General features: G+C 47.9%; 1 protein-coding gene across 6 annotated transcripts in view; it reads left to right on the top strand.

Moving 5' to 3' along the window:
- Positions 1-6,506, top strand: part of MRM2 (mitochondrial rRNA methyltransferase 2) — a 40,529-nt gene extending 34,023 nt beyond the window's left edge. Inside the window, exons 3-4 of one of the 6 annotated variants that reach the window (XM_086940619.1) lie at positions 500-786; positions 2,263-6,506. In XM_086940619.1, coding sequence (XP_086796745.1) covers positions 507-786; positions 2,263-2,705 — 723 coding nt within the window. In that variant the 5' untranslated portion in view covers positions 500-506 and the 3' untranslated portion in view covers positions 2,706-6,506. The remainder of the gene's footprint in view (positions 1-499; positions 787-2,262) is intronic. The other 5 variants (XM_086940621.1, XM_086940620.1, XM_086940622.1 and 2 more) reach the window with 5 other exon arrangements.
- Positions 6,507-24,099: the final 17,593 nt, after the last annotated feature.

Genomic DNA, 24,099 nt, shown 5'->3' with positions numbered 1-24,099 from the left:
AATATATTTTTATTTTATCGATAGTTCAATCAATGCTTATTTGTGAAGGCCATTTGATTTATATGATGGCTGTGGCTGCAGCACTTACCCTTATAATTATGACTTGATTGCATTTGCCACATAATGAATCACATCCTTTGCATATTTCACAAAAGTTGTTTCTAGCTTAAACAGATGAACATATTACTGCTATAAAATATGCCACAGAATTTCAATAAAATTGTGTCACAATTTATTCATCAATACTGCATAATGCCAGTGCCCCAAACATGGTAACGCTCTGCAGAGTGGTTTGGGGGCTGTCTTTATGATGACACTGAAATATGGAAAATATTTTGGCGGTTTCCTGTAAACAATGGGTATTTATACCACTGCAGTTAATGCAAGCACCAAAACATATAATACAAATGTTCCTTTGCCATAATAATGTTTACTTGTCCTACTTTCATTCATATGTCCATAATGTCTAATTAATAGTGTAATTGTTTTCTTTTCTTAGTGCAGTAATGGCGAAGGCACTGAATCACTGGCGAATGCTGCACACAACAGCAAAATGTGGAAAAGTAAAGACGGGAGCAGAACATCGTTGGGTAGCTAGACAACTAAAAGATCCATTTGTGAAAGCGGCACATGCACAGAACTATCGCTGCCGTAGTGCCTTTAAACTTTTGGAAATAGACAAGAAGCATCAGATTTTGTACCCGGGACACATTGTCGTGGACTGTGGCGCTGCCCCTGGTGCATGGAGTCAGGTGGCCGTCCAGAGGGTAAACTCAGCTGGACTGGGTAAGTATATGCATTTAACTAGCCATGTGTTAAATGTAGAGTGGGGATAAGTATGAGGTGAATCCTGATTCTCCTTAGAGTGGGTCAGTGTGGATGGATGGATGGGTTTTTATATAGCGCAATATCACCGCCAGGTCTCAAAGCGCTTTGCATTGGGAACCCGTCCTGGTTTTTCCCTGTGAGATAGCCCCTACTGGGTATCCCCAAGGTGAAAGCCAGGCATCCCGCCGCGGGGGGCCGTAGTGGAGATTAAGCAAGCTATTGCCCAGAGTTGCAGAGTGTGAACCTGTGATTCGAGTAGGCACCGAAGTGAGAATTACCGAGTCCGTGGACATTTTGTGCTCAAGACCCTGCGTGTAGGGAACAGAGTAATTTTAATGTTTATTATGAACTGCTTGAAGGTGTACTTCAACTTTATCAGATATGCTACTTTATCTGTACTTCAATAAAAGGAAGGCACTGCCCCAAGACCTACCTGTACATTGAACACCACCCCATCGACATGGTTATTTGTCAGCATGCCATTTTTATAAAATTAATATTGTCTTTGTTTTTAATACATATACATACATGCTTAAAAAAATATATTTAACATTTTATCAAAAAGTTGCTATACATTCTAAAAACGTTTAACCTTTTTCCATCCATGCAAATATATTTAGTTTTTAACTATTTTACTAGAACCTCAGGGATTTCTTTTTCATTTGTAACAATGGTTAGCGCTAGTGCTAATTTGACGGTTGGTGTTAGGCAAAGACTTGGGTATAGTGAAACATTTAAGGTTAGCGCAGGCTTATGCTTAGGTGTAGAGTTATTTTTACTTGTCATTGTCAGGGTCAATATAGATTTTAAAGCAAATGGTCAATACAGCTGTGAATTTCATTCTATACATAGTTTGTTGATACAGTGGCTTTCAAGGATGCCTGATGTGATATTGGTTTATCACTGTGGAGAAGTGTGGCTCACCGGTTAGAGGAGGCAGACCTGGACGCAGAGGTCAGACCCGGGACCAGGGTTCAATCCCCGACGCAGCAGGGTCTTGAGCTCAAAATGTCCACGGACTCGATAATTCTCGCCTCGGTGCCTACTCCAATCATGGGTTCACACTCTGCAACTCTGGGCAATAGCTTGCTTAATCTCCACAACGGCCCCACCGCGATGGGATGCCTGGCTTTCACCTTGGGGATGCCCAGTAGGGGTTATCTTGCAGGGAAAAGCCAAGACGGGTTCCTAAAGCAAGCGCGTTTAAATCTTACGGTGAAAGGCGCTATATAAGTACGTATGATTTACGATTTACTTCGTGCCTGCGATGGTCAGTACACTTCTTAGAAGTTACAGAAGGCTGTTGTGGCTGTAGATGCTCATGAAATAAATGTATCTGCAAAGCTTTGTCCCAACCCAAACCCACAGTAATTTTACTCAATCCAGTTTTCTTTTGTACCTGTAAAGTAAATAAATCCATGTTGTTTCTTGCAGACTCTAATGCTAGTGTTGGCTTTGTAGTTGGCGTGGATCTTCAACGTATTACCCCACTGGATGGAGCATTCTTTCTGTCAAATGCTGACATCACCGATCCAGCCACCCAGGACAAAATTAAAGACATCCTTCCAGGGGGAATGGCAGACGTCATCTTGAGTGATATGGCACCTAATGCTACTGGGATTCGAGACCTAGACCATCAAAAGATTGTTGGGATTTGTCTGACCCTTGTAGATCTCGCACAGAGCATCCTGCGTCCTGGTGGGACATTACTCTGCAAGTTGTGGGATGGCAGTGAAAGCACTATCCTCAGAAATAAACTTGTTCAGTGCTTCAGTAGTGTGAGGACACTGAAACCTCAATCCAGCAGAAAAGAGTCTGCGGAAACATTCTACCTGGCAACATTTTACCAAGAACAGAAAGGACCCCTGGAACATTGAATGGTCCATGCTACTTAATTGCAAAAGTGGAGAAATGGCTTTGTGTCATTTTCTTAAATTCTGTGCATATAATTAAAGTGACAAATCACCAATTGGAGGCGACAGCCAACACCCAAAAGGATATAAAGCTTTTCACAATTATTTTAGTGGATATTTCCTAGAAATTCCGTCTGCACAATTGTATTATTGTCTTTAAAAAATTCATATGAATGTAGTCACTTAGGACCCCATTATGATGTCAGCGGAAAGTCATCCGACAGCTCATTGGAGTCTTTCCGCCCAATATCATAGGTTTCCATCCGGCCGCCTGGGGGGAATTATGCTCTGCTTCTGATGGGCTCACAGAGCCTGTCGGCGCGGCGGGCAAAATAGTAATCCCAAATTGACAGCGGAGCCAGCCTTGGCTCCGCCGTTGTGATTACGATGTCTGTTTCTGCCTGCCCTTTCATGGCAGTCCGCCCACCATGAAAAGGCAGGTGGAAAGTGACTTTGGTGGCCTCTTTCCCCCCTGGTCCTCCGCTATGGTGCCTGCCACACAGTGTATGGATGTTTTGAAAGTGTATTTTTTCTATTGTGTCTTGTGCTGCAGCCCGCAGCACAAGCCCCAATTTAAAACATACACTTTACAACCGCTGTGAAGGCGGTCGCATTGTAATGATGGCAGCAAGACTGCCGACTGCATGTCGGGCTGTCCCGTTTACGCTAGTGTCATCCGACCAACATCATAATTAGGCCCATAGTGATGTTTGTTTTTTAAATGGTTTATTTTGCACAACAAATACTTTAGCCCGGTGCATAGGAGGAAAGGTTCATATTTCTAGATACCATGTTGCTGATTGAAGGACCTCCCTTTATCCTGTCTGATTTTACCTGTGAGTCAGGGTGAGCAGGGGATGAGTAGGAAAGAGTATAAAGAAATGTGCTCACCAGTATAAACCTGTTTCCCAAGAAATTGTCCACATGCTGACTGCCTCCATGATGTCACAATCTTTTGCAGGATTTACACCCATCGTAAAAAAATATTTTTGCCCAGATACCGGCCCCAGTATGCTTGTTTCCAGTCCAGAGAGGACCTGGCCTGGCAGTTTGGGCTGGACTGTTCCAATGGGGAACAGAGTCAAGACTTATTTGCATATGGCTGGGTCTGAACTGGAATGGCATGGGGAGCATAAAAACGATGGTTTTAGGCCCAGATCTCTCTACTTGGGTGAATGTTTGACATTGTACAGCATTCTGTCCATCAATTGTTCTTTTTGCATTTGACACACCGAGTGGGACGGGTATGCCCAGATGTGGGTCCAGTGCTCTCCATGCCACTGGAGTCAAGCTAGCCTGGCTGATGAGGTGCGATGCCCCGAAACCGGTCCCAGGATGCTTATTTCCAGTCCAGGGAGGACCTGGCCTGGCAGTTCGATTTGGACCGTTCCAATGGGGAACAGAGTCGAGACTGATTTGCATATGCCTGAGTCCGAACTGGAATGGCATGGGGAGCAAGAAAACTATTTAGGCCCAGCTCTCTGTACTGGGGTGAATGTTTGACAGTGTGCAGCATTCTTTCCATCAGTTGTTCTTTTTGAATTAAACTTAGGCAATTTTAAAAAGTCCCCTGGAATGTGGAGGAAAGGCACGAGTCATAAAGTTACTTGTAGTTTTAATGTTATCATCATGTTCCCCTTTAAATGGAAATAAGATTTAGACATGGGCACCTAGACACACCTTCTATGTCAATTCCCATGGTTTCTGGACTCACCACCTTTCCCTGTGGGCAAAGCAAGAAATCTGCGAGCCACGTTTGAAAAAGTATGTTCATTCTCCAGGGCTTACCACCTGCTCAGCTTGCAATAAAAATTCAATGGCCTTTTCATACTTTTGTTGCAGAAATTATTTTAATACTCTCATTGTAAAAATAAATGTGGCCCTAACATACGTGTTATTTGAAGCAGGTGCAGTAATACATTCAGATTCAAACACGTACTGCTACAGTACAAGGTTCAAATCATAAACCCATAATAAAGGTGAGATGGATCTTAATCATCACTCAGACCCTTGATCTTCACCGTCTCTCGCTCTGAATGTACTTAAATCTATGTTGCTCTAACTAATGCACATGAAAGAAGAGCATGACATGAGACATGTAGGCATTTGCAGGGAGTAAAGTGCTGTTCATTAACCCTACTAAAGGTGGGGTAGTATGACCCACCTGAGACATTTCATCTTGTGAGTCATAGCCTCTACCAGCAATGACCAATGGTAATATATAGTACATTGAACTATGTGTTTCAGCATCTATACTTTGTATGTGTATGTATATTAAACCACTGATATTCACTAGTTCTAGTTATCTTTAGTAACTATAACTTGTGCCGAAGATAACTATAACTCACGCCCCCACAATGCATAGTCTTGTCATCAATTATTTCCTTTCAAATGTTGCAGTGATGTTATCATTGATGTTATAGAGCATATCATGAGTGATGTAATGTGTGTAGTAATTAGCTATGCAGGGCAGGGTGTGTGTTTTAGTTCCCTTAAGACATAAGTGATAGTTTTCTGAGAACTTCGGCTGCATGCAGCAGTGGATTAGCAGCCAACAAACACCCCAAGCGTTGTGTGGGGATGATATCAGTACAGGGAGGAGAAGGGGACACACGCCCCCCACCCCTTCTTATTGTATTTGGCTCCAGTGGATGACATTCCTGAGACCCATTTGTGGCTCTGGGAGGGTGGACTGCTTGCCCCACCTTCCCTTAAATTAGCATTTGGCTCTGGAGGTTGTAATTCTCAGGGTCCTCGATAGCTTGGAGAAGGAGGCCCACCTAATGCCCGCCCCCCCTCAAAAAAAATTATATAGGTAAAGACCCCTGGCCCTCCCTGGGGTCATATTTCTTGTAATAAAAATGCGGATGGGCGTTTGGTTTTTAAAAGCCATGACTCTGCAGGAGTCCAGCAGGATCGCGTCTGTCCAAAAAATATATATTATTTTGGCCACAATGTGCCTCTGAGACCACCTTCAAGGGTCTGAGGGGCAGGACACAGCAGCCGGATTTACTTTTGCAATTCAGAGTTAAGATGAGGTTTCTGCTACCTGGACACACATAGGTTAGCAAGCAGTGTTGTAGTCGAAGGCCACTTAGGGGGGATAATTCTTATCACCTGCCAAAATGTTGAAACCTAGCACGCCATGTATGACCAGCCCTCAAGCCATTTTATGGGTACCGGTAACTCCAGGGGAGTTGAATTAATGAGGATTATGATTCTGAAAAAATAGATATACCATGGAATCTGCAATTCTGCTTCCAACGCCCCAGGAAATCCATCATTGTCCTCCAGTTTACTTACCGGAGATCTCATCTGCTTTGGACAGACATAATATCTGGGAGGAAAATACTGGGTCTGCAGTGAAACTGTTGATCTTGTAATTCCAATCGAACAGATAACAGATTTTACACAGACAGGTTACACATCCGCAATCATCTACAGACTCATGCTGTTTAGACCGATGCAGTTCCTATACACATCCTTTATCCTTTGCTTAATGGGAACATCTCTGACCACAGTGTGACGTCACATATTATTGTAACATTATGGATCATGATTTTGTGGCCCAAATCTTTGCATATACATCCATGAATTGGGATACGTTTTTCATGCACCAAAAAGTGAACCATTGCATGTTTTTTGTTCAAACTTCGAGATTGAAGGCAAGCAAATGTTTAAGCATTCTACATCTTCTCAAGCGCACTCCTGAATTGTTAATTACATTTTATATTTATAAAATAAAACAGCAAACCAAAATAAAAATGCAATTTTATTTAACAGTACAATCCAAACAAAACTATATATAAGTGGGGGAAAATGACAGGTTGTTGAACAGTACAGCCACATGGAATCGTCCATTCGACATTGGTCAAGCAGTGCGGATTCGGATTTCATATTTTGCTCATCGTCGGAGGACGCAGAGTTGCCTAAAAAGGGTACACCGTCCCTTGACGAATGTGTGACTACAAAGCAATGTCCCCACGATGGTCCCGGGTTCAGAGATTAATTTACGAGACTTGGATATGAGTGACAAGTGTGTTACGGAGAACAAGTAAGGTTGATTTAACCATTTGTTTCTAACAATCGTTTGCATTGTGATAAGAACCAGATTTTAGAGGAATCTATACCCTGAGGAAGGCCAACGACTCAGTAGGGTAAATAAATATGGCTGAAACATGTTGGTAACCGCAGTGGGGGTTAAGGAGTAGTTACTCATAGACACCCCTTGTTATTATTTTTTTTAAAGTTCTTTTTATTAATAAAACAAAAAAGAAAAATTTCAACAGGTGACAAAGGAAGCTCCGTCCGGTGATCATCATTACGTTTCATACATCAAAACAATGATACAAAATAGCGATATTGGATCAAGGGGACACCTGCGCCTCCTCCTCTTCCAGGCGTGCTGGGGGTGTACATATATCTCCTCGGTAATGATTCCAAGCCTCCCAAACCTTCCCCCACTTCCCAGGACACCCCCTAGCCACATAGACTGCTCGTTCCCTAAACATGCACCAGTCCAGGTCCTCCATCCACTTCTCAATGCGGGGCAGCTGGCTCGCTCCCCACAACTGGGTAACGTTACGCTTAGCTATCATGCATGCCAAAGTCGCCCATTGCTTCTTATATGTGTTCAGATCTGTTGGCTCCCAAATGTTCAAGATACATCTGCGGGCCTCGGGTCTCAGCTCTACCCCCAAGACCTCTTGCAACTTGTCATGAACCCTCCCCCAGTAAATCTGTATCTCAGTACAGTGCCACAGTATATGGATAAACGTACCAAGTTCCCCACACCTCCTCCTACACTCCCCACCCTCTGAGCGACCCATACGAACTAAACGAGGCCCCGTGATGTACGACCTGTGTAGGATCTTCAATTGTACAAGTCTGAGCCTCATCTGTATCGCTACCACACGGGGAGAGGAGACCGCCTCCTGCCAATCCTCATCGTCTAACTCCAGCCCATCCTCGATCCAGCGCGATTTTATAAGTGCCAATGGGTCCGCCATGTTGTTGATAAGCTTCTTGTAGATTAGCGAGATGGTCTTTTCAGGGAGGTGACCATCCAACACCCGGTCCTCGAGGGGGGAAGCTTCAGGGAGTATCGTGTCTCTGGGGACATGTGCACTCTGCGCATGGCTAACCTTAAGGTAACTGTAGTGCTCACTCTCTTGAAGGTGGTATTGCTGCTTAAGGGATTGAAACGTGTGAACCGTGCCCCCTCCCCAGACATCTTTAATTTGAGTAATCCCGATGAGGTCCCATTTGTCAAAGGCTTTAGACTTCCCAGCTACTCCGAGCTCCACAGCGGAGTGGAGAGCGTGAGCCTCCCCTCCTATTTGAGATATCGGTTGGCTGCATGCCACACCTGTACTGTATGAGTTGTGGGTCCCGTAAGGGGGAACCAATGGGGTCTGGCGTATAGCGCTCTAGTGAACTCGCCCCCTGGGACCTGCCAACGGTCCATTGCATATCCGGGGTACCCAGGTGACACGTATATAGCGTTATTCACCGCCAGCTGAGAAGCCCAATATTATTTGCGGAGATCTGGCAGTCCTATCCCTCCATCGTACCAGGGAAGAGTACGTTTAGAAAACGCTATGCGAGGCTAGCCCTCCCAGAGAAGCTGCCTCTGTGGAGCCTCCACTTTCCTAAAGTAGGACGCCGGAACAGGATCCATTGCGTTTTAAAGGGCATACAAGAACCGGGGAAGGGCCATCATCTTAACAAGCACCGCTCTACCTAGAAGGGAGAGTGGGAGTGCCTGCCACAGACCACATATCCTCTAAAGTGATTCAGAGGGGGGCTCAGGTAATTAGCAAATCGTAGTTTCGGGTCAAGTGTGACGTAGATGCCTCGGTATTTAAACCCTACCGGCTCAATTTGTATCGGGCACGAATTAGGGACTATCGGCGGATCACCACTAAGGACAAAAAGTACAGACTTTGACCAATTTATTGCAAAGCCTGAGTACCTCCCAAAACTTGCAAGCACGTCCATAAAACAGATCAGGGACCCCCTCGGGTTGATGAGATAAAGCAGAATGTCATCCGCATACAATGAGATTTTGTCTTCCCATTCCAACGTCCAGCGCAGGCCATGTATGGAACGGTCCCAATCAACCCAGGCCGCCAGCGGCTCCAGAGACAGAGCAAAGAGGAGCGGGGATAGGGGACATCCCTGTCTTGTGCCCCTGCCAAGGGAAAAGTTAGACGACTTACGATTGTTTACGACGACTCTGGCCAGGGGAGCGGCATATAATAGGCACACCCAATTACTAAACTCAGGACCGAAGCCCAGCTTCTCTAAGACGGCAAAAAGATAGGGCCATTCAACCCTATCAAATGCCATAGTAGCGTCCAAAGACACTAGCACCGCTGGCTCCTGGATAGGCGGGGTTCTACCCGGTACACCATGTAGCCGACTAAAAATGAGGGCGTGTTCCTACGCAGCATAAAACCGGATTGGTCCGCATGTATCAAGGAGGTGATAACTTTGATTTGACCAGTCTGGTCGCCAGCAATTTCGCCAGGACTTTAGGCTCGGCGTTCAATAACAAGATAGGTCTATACGAGGAGCAACATGTCTTGGGTTTGCCCACTTTATGAATTACCACAATGTTCGCCACACGCTGGTCATATGGAAGCTGACCCTTTTCCCTGCTTTCCTTAAACATGGATCTGAGGAATGGAGCAATTCCATTGGCGTTCAACTTATACAGTTCTATGGGTAGTCCGTTAGGACCTGTGGCTTTTCCTGAGGACCTGTGGCTTTTCCTGAGCGCACCCTCCTTATGGCCTGTGCCACCTCGTCATTAGTTAGCAGGGACTCCAGATATTTCCGGTCATCCTCAGAAAACGCGGGCAATTGGATGTTTATTTCGAAGGGGCATTGGTAGTAGGAAGGACGCGCTGCTGTTTGCTTAAGCGTGCTGAGCTTCAGTGCAATTTACAAGCAGTATTTCACGACTAATTTTAAAACGCCCGTTTTTTTGTATATAATTTCATTTAGAGTTGTACCTTATCCCCTGCTTTTAATACCCACTCACTTGCACTGTAATCTGGAAAACCCACCGCTCTTTGCGGGTCCTTGTCCTTTTCCCTGCCTTCCTGATTCCGACTTTGGCAGCCATCTTGGGGGTAAGTGGGACGCGATTCCTCACATGGTCTAGTCGTCACAAGGATGCTAGACCTCCTACAAAAGGCGGCCATGCTAACGCGCAGCGGGTACGCGCAGCGGGTCCGCCGTCATTCCGCCGGAGTTGCGCCAGAGTTCAGCCCGTCTGTGCCCGTCCGGGCCCAGACGGGCTTAGGGCTAGATACGCTGGCTTTTTCCCCTAAGGTCGGTATAGCATACACTAGAAATGATTTGATATCATTACGCCCTTCTGGTGAAGTGCCCTGCAACTTAATCCTTAAAAATGATTTACCTTGTAGTCGATGCATTAAGGGCCAGAGAGCCATAGGAAATAACCCTCTTCTAATGGCTCTGCTGAATGTAGGTCCCTCCCTAGTCATTCCACCGAAATTAACTCCCTAGTACTGGATTTTGAGTTGGATATCCTATTTCTATCAGAAACTGGACCACGTCTAGTTCGGGTCCAGATATGGTGCAAGCTCTCCCCCCTGGCTATCTAATTTATCATCTAGATAGGCCTATTGGACGAGGATGTGGCCTTGCTATCATTTATAGGGACACACTGGTCTGTAGAGCCCAGGATGGAGGGGTGCTCGACTGTGAGAGCTGTCAATTCTCACTACGAATGTCAGCCACGACCTCCATATCAGGCCTCCTAGTGTATCGCCCTCCGGGGTGTGTAGGCAATTTTACCAGTTCATTGATGGAAACTGTTACGCTTTTGGCATCGTCGACTGCCAATTTTGTGGAACTTGGAGATTTTAATCTCCATTTTGACGACCCTGTTGACACACTCGCTGCCGATTTGCTGGGTGATTTGAAAGCCTTTGATATGAGCCTAATCAACTCAGGGCCCACGCATTGTAAGGGCCACCTACTGGATCCAGTCTTTTCGAATATGGACAGGATTGAAGCCACGACTCCCTTGGCTTTACCGTGGTCAGACCATTTTCTGGTTCCTTTCAATTGGCAGTACGATTTAACGGATGTAACTATTCCTAGGACCTACTCGGTTGACAGGGCTTGGTCCAGGTTACCAGTAGAGCGCTGGATTGCTAACCTAGATGCTACCTGCCCGCGCCCGGTGTTGGATCCACTAATTGCTGAAATAAACTTGGAAAATTGGCTAAACAGGTCCTTGGACGCCATCCTCCCCAAAAAGAAAATGCTGAAGAGAGAGAAAAGAGTGGGATCAGCCCCCTGGTACACCCAGATGTTGAGAACTCTCAGGAAAGGCTGCAAAAGGCTAGAGAGAATGTGGAGAAAGGATTGGGGAGAGGCAACCCGGAATGAGTATCGTACGGCAATGAGAGGATATAAAGCCACTCTCCGGGACGCCAAAGCCAAGTTCTACGAGGAGAGAATTGGCAACTCGTTAACTCTTCTAAAGACCTTTTGAAAACTCCGGAACCGCCAGTGAGCCATGAGAGTCTTCAAAAGAAATGTACGGAACTGGCTAACTACTTTCATATGAAAGTAGAAAACATCATAAGTTCCTTACCACAACCAGCCCAGGAATCAGATATAGGCGAACAGCGAGCTGATGCTCAGATTAAGCTTGACGTCTTTGGTCCAGTGACCTCTGACGAAGTCCTCAAGGTTCTAGGGGCCATGAAGAGTGGTTCACCGAGGGATCCTGTCCCGATGAGATACCTCAAGCAGATAGCAACTACTATTGCGGCACCAGTAATAGATCTTATCAATGCATCTTTTGCGCAGGGGTTGTTTCCACCTAGATGGAAAAAAGCGGTTGTAAAGGCCCTTCTGAAAAAGCCCGGTCTAGATCCATCGGACCTGGCTAATTTCAGACCGATCTCCTTGCTGCCCGGGTTTGGTAAGATCGCGGAGAGACTGGTGAACAGGCGACTGTCACAGTTCCTGGAGTCCAATGGCTTGTTGCGGAATTCCCAAACGGGATTCAGGCCGGGCCAAGGCACTGATACTGCCCTTTTGGCAGTCGTGGAAGAAGCCAGGAGCATTTTGGATTCAGGAGGATCGGTGGCAGTGATGCTCCTGGACCTTAGTGCGGCTTTTGACATCGTAAACCATCAGGTGTTGCTCCAACGACTGTCAGAGGTGGGCTTGACTGGAATGGCCTTGAAGTGGCTTGCGTCGTTTCTGCACCAACGCACCTACCAAGTCTGGGAAGGTAGTGCACAATCTGCCCCCATCCCCCTACAATGTGGTGTGCCTCAGGGCTCCTCCCTGAGCCGCACGTTGTTTAATGTCTATATGGCACCATTGGAGGATGTGGTGGCACCACTGTGTATCAAAATAATCAGCTAAGCTGATGATACCCAGTTGGTGGTGGCCCTTTCCCAATTGGGGGATCATCTGGACCTGTTGCACTCCTGTTTATCAAAGGTGTACACTTGGATGGGCAACTCAGCATTAAAATTGAACGGCTCCAAAACAGAGCTGATGTTGCTGGGACATGCGGGGCCTTCTTTGCCGCCAGGCAGCTGGCCGAGTTGCCTTGGCGATTCTCCAAGCCCCAAAAAGGAGATCAAAAGCCTGGGTGTGTGGCTTGAACAAGACCTGTCTTTCAAGACCCATGCAAAAAAACTGCCGGAGTCTGCTTTGCTCTGCTTTGATCAGCCCGTAAGATTTTACTCCTTCTCCCCCCGACCTCCAGGAAACTTCTTATCCAGGGGCTGATTGTCTCGAGGTTGGACTACAGCAATGCCCTTTTCTGGGGCGCTCCGGAAGCAACGCTCAATAAACTTCAACAAGTGCAGAATGCAGCAGCAAGGCTGCTGATGAATATTCCAAGGAGACAGTCAGCAAAACCAGCATTACGAGCACTGCATTGGCTTCCAGTACGGGAGAGGATAAAATTTAAAACTCTCTGTACGGCTCATAAAATCCTGAGAGGGAAAGGTCCTCCCATCTTGGATAATATGGTGCTCCCCTACAAGGCTACTAGAACCCTCCGCTCTGACCACAAATCCTTGGTACAAGTGGCCAGAGTAAAAAGAGCCCGGACTGGTGGTAGAAGATTCTCGGTGAATGCAGCCAAGTTATGGAATGCGCTGCCCTTGAATTTACGGACAGAGACTGGTATTATTCGGTTTCGAAAGCTACTTAAGACCCACCTATTCCCCGCTTAATGCTGTCTTTTCTTAGCTCCATTCCTCTGAGTCATGAACGAGCGCTGGGATGCCCGAGGGTAACCGTGCGCTATATAAGATTCCAAATAGTAATAATAATAATAATTATCTTTGATCATTTCACTATTGTCAGCCTCAGTATACGTCTCTGCTGAAGTGTACACACCACTATAATACTCCGCAAAGCTATCTGCCACCGCCAGCGGATCCGTGATTTTACCTAAGTACTCCCCCTGCAACTCCGGGGCCAGCTGCGATGCCCATTCATCCCTCCAGCCATGCTATCAGTTTCCCAGCCTTATCCCCATGCTCATAGATCCTACTTTGTGTCTCCTCATTTTGCGCTTTCGCTTTGTCCCCAGCGAGGCCCCTGAATGTGTCTTGTCTCAATTGTAACCGGAAGAGTCCCTCTGGAGTCGCCGCCTGAGACACCTCTCTTTCCAGCCGCACCACCTCCATCTCCGCCCTTTCCAGGTTCGCCTGCCGTTCCTTCTTTTTCTTGACAATCAGAGATATGGCCTCCCCCCGGACAACAGTTTTATACGCCTCCCATAGGGTCAGTTCTGAATCTACTGTGCCTCGATTCTCCTCAAAGTACCTGTCCGTAGCCCTTACTATTTCTTTCTTAATAGCGGGATCTCTAAGGTGCCACGCACTAATAGGCGCCACCTTACCCACGTTGAAATGGTCAATCTCTAGTGTGAGCCAAACCGGTGAGTTGTCCGATATGCCCCTCCCCAAGTGTCACACCTCCCGAACTGTAGAAGCCTGAACTGCTGGCACCAGTAAGTAGTCTATTCTAGACAAGCTATGGTGTGCGGCGGAAACGTGTGTATATTGCACCCCTCCCGGATTGCGCACCCTCCAACAATCCACGAGCCCCGCCGTTTCCAGGAAATCTGGGAGCCACCTTTGTGCCGGTGTCAACATCCGATTGGGTTGGCGATCTACCTCACCATCCATTACTACATTAAAGTCACCTCCCATCACCAGGAGGCCCAGGGGCAGAGTCAGGAAGATAGAGCCTAAGTCTTGGAACGTGTCAGATTGGAGGCCAGACGGCACATAGATGGAAACAAAGGTAACCGTCCTCCCCGCCCACTGCCCTGACACTCCAATGTATCTACCTCGTTTGTCAGTCCAAGTAGCATGACTAGCCAGGGGAAATTAGTTCTTCACCAGCACACCAACCCCCCTCAACCCCGAGGTGAAACCCGCGTGTGCCACCAGTTTATAGCCTCCTCTATGCAGGGTCATACAACGATTCCCAACTAGGAGCGTCTCCTGTAATAGCACAACATCTGGGGAGTGTCGTCTAACAAATTGGCTAACCATTCCTCTCTTAATCTTATCCCCCAGTCTGTTTACATTCCAACGAAGCACATTTATCCCCGATCCCCATCTAGCACTTGACATTATGCTGGTATGAACTCAACATGACCACATCCCTGTAACCTGATGTTGAAACCGCTAGACAAACTGCAAACAATGCTCCAAACAACGAACTCCCAACCCCCATACCCCCTCCCTGCACCCCTGCTCATGGCTTCCGCCCATCCCCAACTTGCAGTGTGCCTGTCGCCCCATGTTCTAACCTACTGACTAACTAAAGTAGAAAAGAGGAGCAAAGCAGGACCCCGTGCCTCGTGCCTCCCCCCCATCCCTCCTCAGAATGACCCCACCCTACGCCTGCAGCATCTCACTCAATGAAGGATCAGATCTGTAGATGTGTACATGGGTTAGGCCCACTACCTGACAGTCTCAGTAGTCTCAGTTCAACTGCGATTTCCATCATTCCTGTTCCTGCAGGCCACCACCACCATCTCTGCCTCTGCCCTACCCCTCTGGCCCAATCGAGGGATGGCTTTCCAACCAGTCCAAAGCCACTGCTAGATTGTCGAAAAACCAGACTCTCCCCTCGACTTCCACCCTCAACCGGGCCGGAAACATCATCGCATATTTCAAACCTCTGTCTATGACTTTCTTTTTCACTCCAAGGAAACTCTGGCGCTGCTTCTGGACAACTTGCGTGAAATCAGGAAAAAAGGTAAGAGTTGCGTTTTCATATTTCAGGGGGCCCACCGACCTGGAAGCCTGCACGAAAGTTCAACACCCTCGCGATCATTGGGCGAGGGGGGGCTCCAGGCCTGGGTCTCCCCCTGGCACCCTGTGTGCCCGTTTAATCATGAAAAAATGACCCAGTCCCTTGGGCTTCATGATTAAGGATGATGTCTTCGACAAACAGGTCAGGGCCGGGCCTTCAGCCTTCTCGGGAACACCTATAATTCTAACATTATTACGCCAGGCTCTCCCTTCATATTCATCCAGTTTCCAACTCGCTAGGGCACTAGAAGCTCTGTGGTCCCGCATCTCCTGCTGAAGCAATGCCACATCAACCGTCAAGCTGGTATCCAGAGAGTTTACTTTTTCACTTGCTTTGGTGAGGTCAGCCCGGATGAGATTGACCTCGATGGTCATTGTGTCAAGTTTATGGTCTAGCGACTCCATCTTTTGCCCGAGTGACGACTTGACACCATCGAAAGCCGCCATCACGTCAAGCAGTGTCTGCTCAGTCAGAGGACCAGCGGGGTCCCCTCCCGCTGCTTGATTCCTCTTCGGCTCCAGCGGAGACCCCCTAGGCATTGTGTACCGGTCCAGTTTGTTGGTCTGAATTTGCAGAGACCCCTTGGAGGATCTGGACTGTTGCTTATTGGCATCCTGTTTAGTCGCCATCTGAAAGGGCCTCCGTGCCACCCCGCTCCACTAAGTGCAGCGACGCCACACAAACCACCACTGGAGAGCAGCGATGAGCAGTTTACCCACACATTCAATAAGCCGGAGTTCCAGCGCGAGTCACCGGTCACGTACAACACTGAAGCTACAGTCCTATGAGAACGGCAGGACCATTGAGTAACAGCTGGTCGGCCGCAGGAGAGCTGCAAATCCAGGAACCCCAATCAGATCCCCCCAGACTGTCGCCCCAGAGAGAAGGGTCAAAATGTAATCACGGCAGCCTGTGTCCCCCTCGTCCGGGCCCCCCGGGGTCCACCTCAAGCCCAGCACGAGTGGTGGGTCATCTGCTGATCCGGTATCACAGCGGGGATCTCTGGCAGGCTCAGCTCACAGTATATTTGTGCCTCCGCAGCACCCCCCCCCCCCCCACCGTAGGTAGCAGTTTCACCATCCGGGAGCCAGAAGAATGAATCAGCAGGGGCCTCCCCCTTGCTGAGCCGCCCGATGGGGGACGTCCCAGCGCCAACGCCGCCTCCCGCGGAGAGTACAGACGCCTCCTGCTCAGCCACCACACAGGAATCCAGACTGGTCTGCAACCCGGAATCAGCGCGGGCCCCAGAAGGGGAGTTGCAGCCCCCCCAACAGATAGCAAGCAGTGAAGGCAGGTCTCAAAATTGCTACCACCCCATCAGCACACACCACGCCTCACTGTATCTCTCCCACATCTATGAGGGCCCTCCAGCAAATCCGAGGGGGAGGGGCGGGGGGAACAGGATGCACTCCGGTGGATGCCCCCCCCCCCTGCTGGGCCAATGCGAGCAGGTCTCGTCAGCAGCCCGACACCGCCAGGGGCAATCCTCACCTGTGTAACTCCGGCTGCCCCCGGGGCTCCGGTCACGCCCTCTCCTCTCTCCTTGCTCCGTCTCCGAGTAACAAATTTGTTGATTTTCCCTTCTATGACTACTCTCTAACCTCTTCCCTACATTCTTGTTTGGATAGAGACACAGACAGAATAATTTACTGCAGGGTCTCTTTTGTGCTATTATTTAGTCCCCAATGCAACAGCACCTGCTGCCCTGATTATAACTGTGGCACTGAGAAGCAGGCTATCTCCTTGTCGTCTTTCACCCCTTACACAGCATGCTGAACTACCACTTCAATCTGGAAACAGACTGTCCGTCCCTTTCCGGAAAAAAATTAACTCCTGTATCTTCCCACCTTTTTGGGGCATGGGCGCCCTCTCCCCTAATGTTAGCAAGAAAAATGAGCCCCCATGCTCCCTTTTTAGGTCTCGCCTGTCGATGCGCATGCGCATCGAGCAAGCGAGAGTATTGCGACTTATCCACTCTTTATCCACACTGCAAGGAATCGTGGCGATTCCTTGCAGTGCCCGTGACTTTTAAGGTCAATGCGCATGCGCATTGAGCTTATGCGCATGCGCATTGACCTTAAAAGCGCGTGCACGTCCGTCTTTGTTTACCCGCTCCGCCCCCTCCCCTTCCCGCCGTCTCACATTTCGCAATGCCCTCCTAACAACACACACACACCCTCTCCCCCGCTCCGCCCCCTCCCCGCCATGTCTGCCCCCTTCCCGCCGTCTCGCATTTCTCCTCCCCCCTCCCCTCTCTTCCCTCCTTAAAAACAACTTTATGAAAACCATCGACTTGCAAAGGTTTGTTGTTTCCATAAATATTATTCAGTTGCTAGAGTTTTTTTTACTTCAGCAGTTTGAATAAAATATTTGCTTGTTATACAGAGCCAGGCTCCCCTTTTTCCACTCCCCTCCCCGGCCCCGCCCCTTCACCACATCCAGATTGGCCCCTTGCTACCACATCACACCCCTCGTGACACACCACTTCCTGGTATTCAACTTTGTCGACCGGCTCCACAGTAACCCTGCCGAAGCAACAACGGCCCCTGGATTGACTCCATGAGAGCTCCTCTACTGACTCAGGTACACAGCCCGCCGTGTTCTTTTACCCCCCCTCTCCTCGACCGTCCTCCACCAGTCCTTATCCTTAGCCTTTCCCCTCCCTTTCCTCTGCCAGGTATTCTACCACAACGCGTGGAACGCCGGACTGCGAAGCACCTGACGTCCACGGATGTGGCACCGATCGCCCGCGCTGTGCCTCCCGCTTTATTCAGGTATTTACACGCTCCCCCCAGCTCACCCGCCCGGCTTCACCAATGTTCCCTCGTCCCTCATTCCACTCCTTTATTCCCCCACTACAGATGTTGCCCATCCGACTGGAAGCACCTTAATTACTGATCTTCCGATCTACATTGTTTTTCCAGGTAACTCTGCCGCCTAAGCGCTTCATCTGGCCACTTCTCTTTCGCACTGCTCCGGTATGTCACCCCACCCGGTCCGACAACTTGGCCATGGTTTGAGCGCTTACTTCCAGATGCCGCCACACTGATACTATGCCTTACGCGAGTGAATCAGCCCCAGGATTTCGACATCCCTCCTCCTGCACTTTGACCTTACTAACCCACGGCTTTTGTACTTCCCATTCCTGGCCCCCACCTTGAAACTGTTCGTTGTCACCCTTAGTCTGACTTAATTGCACATCGCGAGTTCGGGTCCTTTGCCTCTCGCTATTCCGCCTCGGTATGTTCTTCTAGACTCACCTACCTGCCGGCTTCCTAGCCCATTACCATGACGTGATTGCAGACGTTGAGGCTACTCTCTTCATTCTGTTCTTCCCGCTTACTGCACAGCCACCGTGAGCTTCTTCGCCACTCTGTGTTTCACCCCTTCCCCCCACCTGGCCGCCCTTGCTCCCCTACCAATTGCCTACTCACCCAGATGCCCCAGAATTGACACACAACCTTATGTCCAGGCTCTTACTTCACCACCCTGGTAGTGTTCACGCCCCCTGCTCTTATGCGCACTCACCCTCACTCACCCTCACTCACCCTCACTCTCACTCACCCTCACTCTCACTCACCCTCAACCCCTCACCCTCACTCACCCTCAACCCCTCACTCACCCACCCTCAACCACCCTCACCCTCACCCCCTCACCCTCACACAGTGCAATAGGTCTCGGAGCATTTGAGTTAGAGCTTTTAGAAATGTTTATGGCTTTTTTTTTTTAATTCTTTAGCATTGGCTACAGGAAACAAAAATGCTAAAGATTTACAAAAAAACCCATAAACAATTCTAAAAGCACTAACTCTAATGCTGTGAGACCTATTGCATTTCCAATGCTTGTTAAAATAAGACATTCATAATTGGGATGGAGTGGCCCGGCTGACCCCTAGGTCCAAGGTACTCTGCATCTGCTTCACTGACAGCTACTGCCTTGTGGAGAAGGCTGTCTCCTCTGCTCTTGTTAACATGGGTTCCTACCTCATGCCATCCCTCTCCCTTTCACCTTGCAGATGCCTAAACCAAGGTGTCTCCTTTTCTTCAATATTCCCCTTCCCGGGGGCTTTTGCTCCGACGCCCAAACCAAAACTTGAGCAGCAAGTATGCACTGGTCCCCTGGTGCAAGAAAGGAAAGATAGTAAGACAGCCATAATTTGGTAGGTGCAGCACTAATGATACCTACAGCTCTGTGAACCAAGCTGTCTACTCTGCCTATTCCTCAGGGACATCTCTCCTAGGCCCAAAGCAGGCCGCCTTCTGCTTTGTTTACAAAAGAAAAAAACACACACAAACATCTAGCTCCCCCTCCCACCTCTGGGCCTTTTTTTGTGTGCAGCAAGGGTATCTTGGGCCCTAATACTAGCATGGAATATTCCCCACCACACACTTTTGACAGTTGGGCAAGTAAGGCTCCTGCTCTCTGAAGTAGAGAGAGGGACAGAGCTAAAAAAAAAATCACTTTTCACCAGGGTGCTCAGTACCTTAAAGAAATGTCAATTCTTTGCAGTTAATCTTATCATTACATATAAAGTCTGCTTTGTAGTCAGCATAAACTTAAATTGATGGAGTCACTTGAAGCTTCTTGGTGACCAATGTGTATTCTTTTTGGAAAGTAATATTATGGCGGTTTCAGCTGAGTTCTGTTTTAATGGACACATAAAAATATTTGGACTAGATACTCTCTGATTCCTTTTTACAAAAGTGTTCATTTTTAAAGCACTTGTTTTTATTTTAAATACTACGTTTGTCTGCAGCCTATTTTATACTGTGTAATCCAATTTTAAAAGCATGACAAATTCACTGTGATTTCTGTCACAGGCTTGGATCTTGTAGCACTATAAATAAATAAATATGTCCTATTCCTCACTGCACCGATTAGGATTTAATTACGTGACTCTCTGGCCTCACACACACAGACATGTGTAGAGATCACACTAAACAAGAGAGGTATTGTAATAAAAAAAAGAAAAAAACACATTTCCTATGTTTTTCATTTAAAGTGTGTGCGTGTTATTTTATATGCTGTTAACTGAAGGTGAAAACAACAAAATGAAAACTATTTTCTTCTCTTTAGACACCTTTGACCTCATCACTTCACTAACTGATTCTGCCTCCATGGCACTCAGATTCACAGTCCCCACACTTTTTCTTTGCACTTTGCTACATGTAAATGAAGACAGCCTGGAACGAGCCAGTCACGTTTCCAGGCTATCTTCATTTATTTACAAGTAATTGCAGACGCATTCATGCTTCCCCTATGAATGCACACACGGACCCTCAGAGAGCCATACCCCACAGTTTGAAGACCTCTGCTCTGGATAGACAACAAAGGCAACCTGTCATGAGCAAGGAGCTAACCTAAAGGCCACTCTATGTATATGTTATTGTTGGACCCGGCCCTTTTGGCAGGTTCACCGAGACTTTTTGCTTTTTCCTAGCCTGTTTCTGTGACCTGGTGTTGGTGATTTTAGGCCTCTACGCACTTTTTCACTGTGGTACAGTGTAAAGTGCGTGAGCTCTCTGTATATGTGTGATGAGTAACCTGCCCTCCCATAGGAATGCATAGGGAATATGTATGACCATGGTAGTTCCTGGTGTGTGGGGAGTGCAGGGTCGAGTTTGGTATGTGCGAACTCGTGAGATTGAATGCTGCGCAATGATATATGCGGCATGATTGTGTCTAGTGTAGAAGTGCCCCTTTGAGAAGTTGGCATATTTGTGTAATTTGTGTCTGGCGTGTGATTAGCTGGTGAGCCTGGCTCCAAGAGTCTGGGAGGGTCTGCCCCGGTGGTGAATGGAGTGTTTAGCATGCTGATGTGAGGGGAGGGGTGCACCTGGGCCTGAATAGGGCTGGGCTTTCCCCACACAATGCTGGCTCCACCCCCTGTGGTGCATCTGATGTCCCTAGCCTGGCCTGTGTAAGGAGTTCCCTATAACCAGTTGTAGCTGGTTCTCACACTGCCTGCACCCTGCTAGACAAAGGATTTCTCTGTATAAAAAGGGGCTGTGTCCCCTTACAAAATGTTCTTGTTTCTGACTTGAATTCTGCCAGGGGCGTGCTGCTGCTTGGGCCCAGGGGAAGGCTTGCCTCCCTGGGCCCTGCCCAGCCCCTGGATACCTGATGGACTTGGAGACTGATGGACTTTCCCTGGGGACCTTTGCCTGTGGTCCCCTGCTTGCAGACTCCTGGGAACTTTTTCTTGCTTTTGCCAAGGCTTGTTGTAGCCTAGAGCGCCTTGAAGCGCTTTGTTTGCTGTTATAGCGCCTGGGAGCGCTTTGTCTGTCCTTCTGGCACTTGGGAGCACTGCTTTCCTGTCCTAGCGCTGGGAGCGCTGTAATTGCCTTTATAGCGCTTGGGAGCGCTTTGTTTGCTGTAGGCCGGTGCCCACCCGGCATTTGCCCAGGATTGCATGGGGAAACGCGACTGCCCACCTCGCTTCATATTTTAATTACGAGGGTGCCTACTCCTCTTTACCCCCGAAAGAAGTCACTGCCGCGGCCCGACCCGTTTTTATTAATGGCCGCTGCCGTGGCCAGCCTGGTTGTGGGCGGGGTCAAAGACGGAAGAGGAAAAGCCGGCAGCAAGAGGAAGCTGTGTGAGGAGGAGGACGGGAGCCCACCCTGCCTCCTCACATGCCGGGTGGGAAACAACACTTACAACGCAACTTTTACAAGGCACTACCTTTACAACAAAAATTTTACACCGCAACATCCATTACAACGCATGCCATTACAACGAACCCTTACAAAGCATGTCACTACAACGCATACCACTACAACACATACCTTTACAACGCAGTCATTACAACGCATACATTACAACGCATACCTACACTATCCAACACTTACCCTACTGTTGCACCCTCTGGAGTTAGAATAGTAATTTGTACCCCTACACTATCCAATACTTACCCTACTGTTGCACCCCCTGGAGTTAGAATAGTAATTTTAACCCTTACACTATCCAAAACTTACCCTACTGTTGCACCCCCTGGAGTTAGAATAGTAATTTTTACCCCTACATTATCCAATACATACCATACATGCAATGTAATGGTATGCGTTTCATACTCAGATCCTTAGCCTGAGATTTATACTTAGCAATGTCACTGCAGTTCCGCCGAAGACGCAGGAACTGTCCATAAGGAAGGTTCTCCCTCAGATGACGTGGGTGGAAGCTGTCAAATCTGAGGAGACAGTTCCTGGCCGTTGGTTTGAAATGTGTTTCTGTTTTGAGCATTCCTGCTTCGCAATAGATGTTTAAATCCAGAAAGACCATGCTTTGGTTAGACATCTGGTGAGTAAATTTTAAGAAGGCATTTTGGTTGTTAAGCCAGACAGTAAAGTCAGTTACCGTAGTCATATCTCCTTCCCAGATGACCAAAATATCGTCTATATACCTCCGCCAGGTAAGAATCCTCGTCCTGTATGGGTTGTCTGGGTGGAGGATTTTAGTGGACTCTAGGTGATGGACATACAGTCCAGCCAAGCTCGGGGCAAAAGTACTGCCCATACTGGTCCCATGTTTTTGCCAGAAGAGGGTGCCCTCATACTCAAAAAAAATTTTGGTAAGGGCCAAGGAGATGCATTCCAGTACTACATTTCGTGGGGTATGGTATTTCCAGTTTGTAGAGTGTAGTACCTCCTCAATGATTTGTAAAGTCTCCTCGTGTGGGAGACTCGTATAGAGGCTCTGCACATCAAGACTGAGGAGCATCTGGGAGCTGGGATCAAAAGTTTGGTTGTTCAACAATTGAAGTACTGCCTTCGTATCCTTCAAATATGTGTTAGTGGCCTGCACAATTGGTCTAAGAAAGGCATCCGCAAATTTGGACAATGGTTTCAGAATAGATGAGATGCCAGAAACAATGGGGCGACCGGGAGGATTGTCAAGGTTTTTGTGCACCTTGGGTATGGTGTAAAAATATGGAGTCCGTGGGTTCTTTTGTATCAGAAACTCCGACTCTTTTTTGGTAATCCAATCATGGGCCAGTGCCTCTTCCACCATGCCTCCTATTTGAACTCTCAGTGATTCAGTTGGATTTTCAGTGAGGATCTGATAGTTCCTATTATCAGAAAGGAGCCTCCTGCATTCTTTATCATAGGCTAAGGTGGTTTGAATAACTACTGCGCCACCCTTATCCGCAGGTTTTATAATCAAGTTCTTATTCATCCTCAATTCCTTGATGGCCTCACTTTCCATTCTCGACATGTTCTGAAAAACCCTCTGTTTATTTTCTAGACATTTTAATTCTTGCATTACGGCTTTTTCGAAGGCCAGGACCTCAACCGGGAGTTGATTATCCAACGGTGTAAAAGTGGATCTCGGTTTCAGACCGGTGTCAGAGGTCTCTGTGGATGGTTCCTTATCTTTGAAAAACGCCCGCAGTTTAATAGTTCTGATAAACTCCTGCATTTCTTTGTGCAATAAGAAAATGTCTGGTTTGTTCGTGGGGACATATCCCAGGCCTTTGTTCAGTACCTCCCTCTGTAGATCTGTGAGGGGCCAGGGAGTTATGTTAATAACTAGGTCCCCCTGTTGCTCGATGACGCCTGATTCGCCGTCATGCTCCTCGTCACCACCCGTGGGTCTGCCTCCTCTGCGGGTTGCCAATTGACGTTGTTGCCCTTCTTGTTCCGCCCTCTGCGGGATCCTTGGCCCCAGGATAAAAAAGGCTGTTGGTTCTGGGGGGCATTGGTTTGATCCGGGACCCATTGGGGGTACATTTGTCCCATTTGTGGTGGTACAAACTGGTATTGTGGGAATTGGAAAGGCGGTTGATAAGGATTAATTTGAGGTCCTTGGAAACCTCGACAGCCTCTCTGGCGTGGGAATTGGGCCCTTTGCTGTCGGAAACCTCCCCGTTGTTTTCTTTGTTGAAAACCTCCTGACTTATTGCTTGAATTACTGCTATCAGAGTTGACACTGTCAGTATCACTTGAGTTATCCTTCATGACATAGTCAGCTCGGGTGTAGGGGTAGGCTCTCTCAGGGGTAAAGCGAT

Source organism: Lissotriton vulgaris, chromosome 10 (genome assembly GCF_964263255.1).
Source record: "Lissotriton vulgaris chromosome 10, aLisVul1.2, whole genome shotgun sequence".
NCBI lineage: Eukaryota > Metazoa > Chordata > Amphibia > Caudata > Salamandridae > Lissotriton > Lissotriton vulgaris.
Note: the sequence above shows the minus strand (reverse complement) of the source record. Positions and strands in the feature narration are given on the sequence as shown.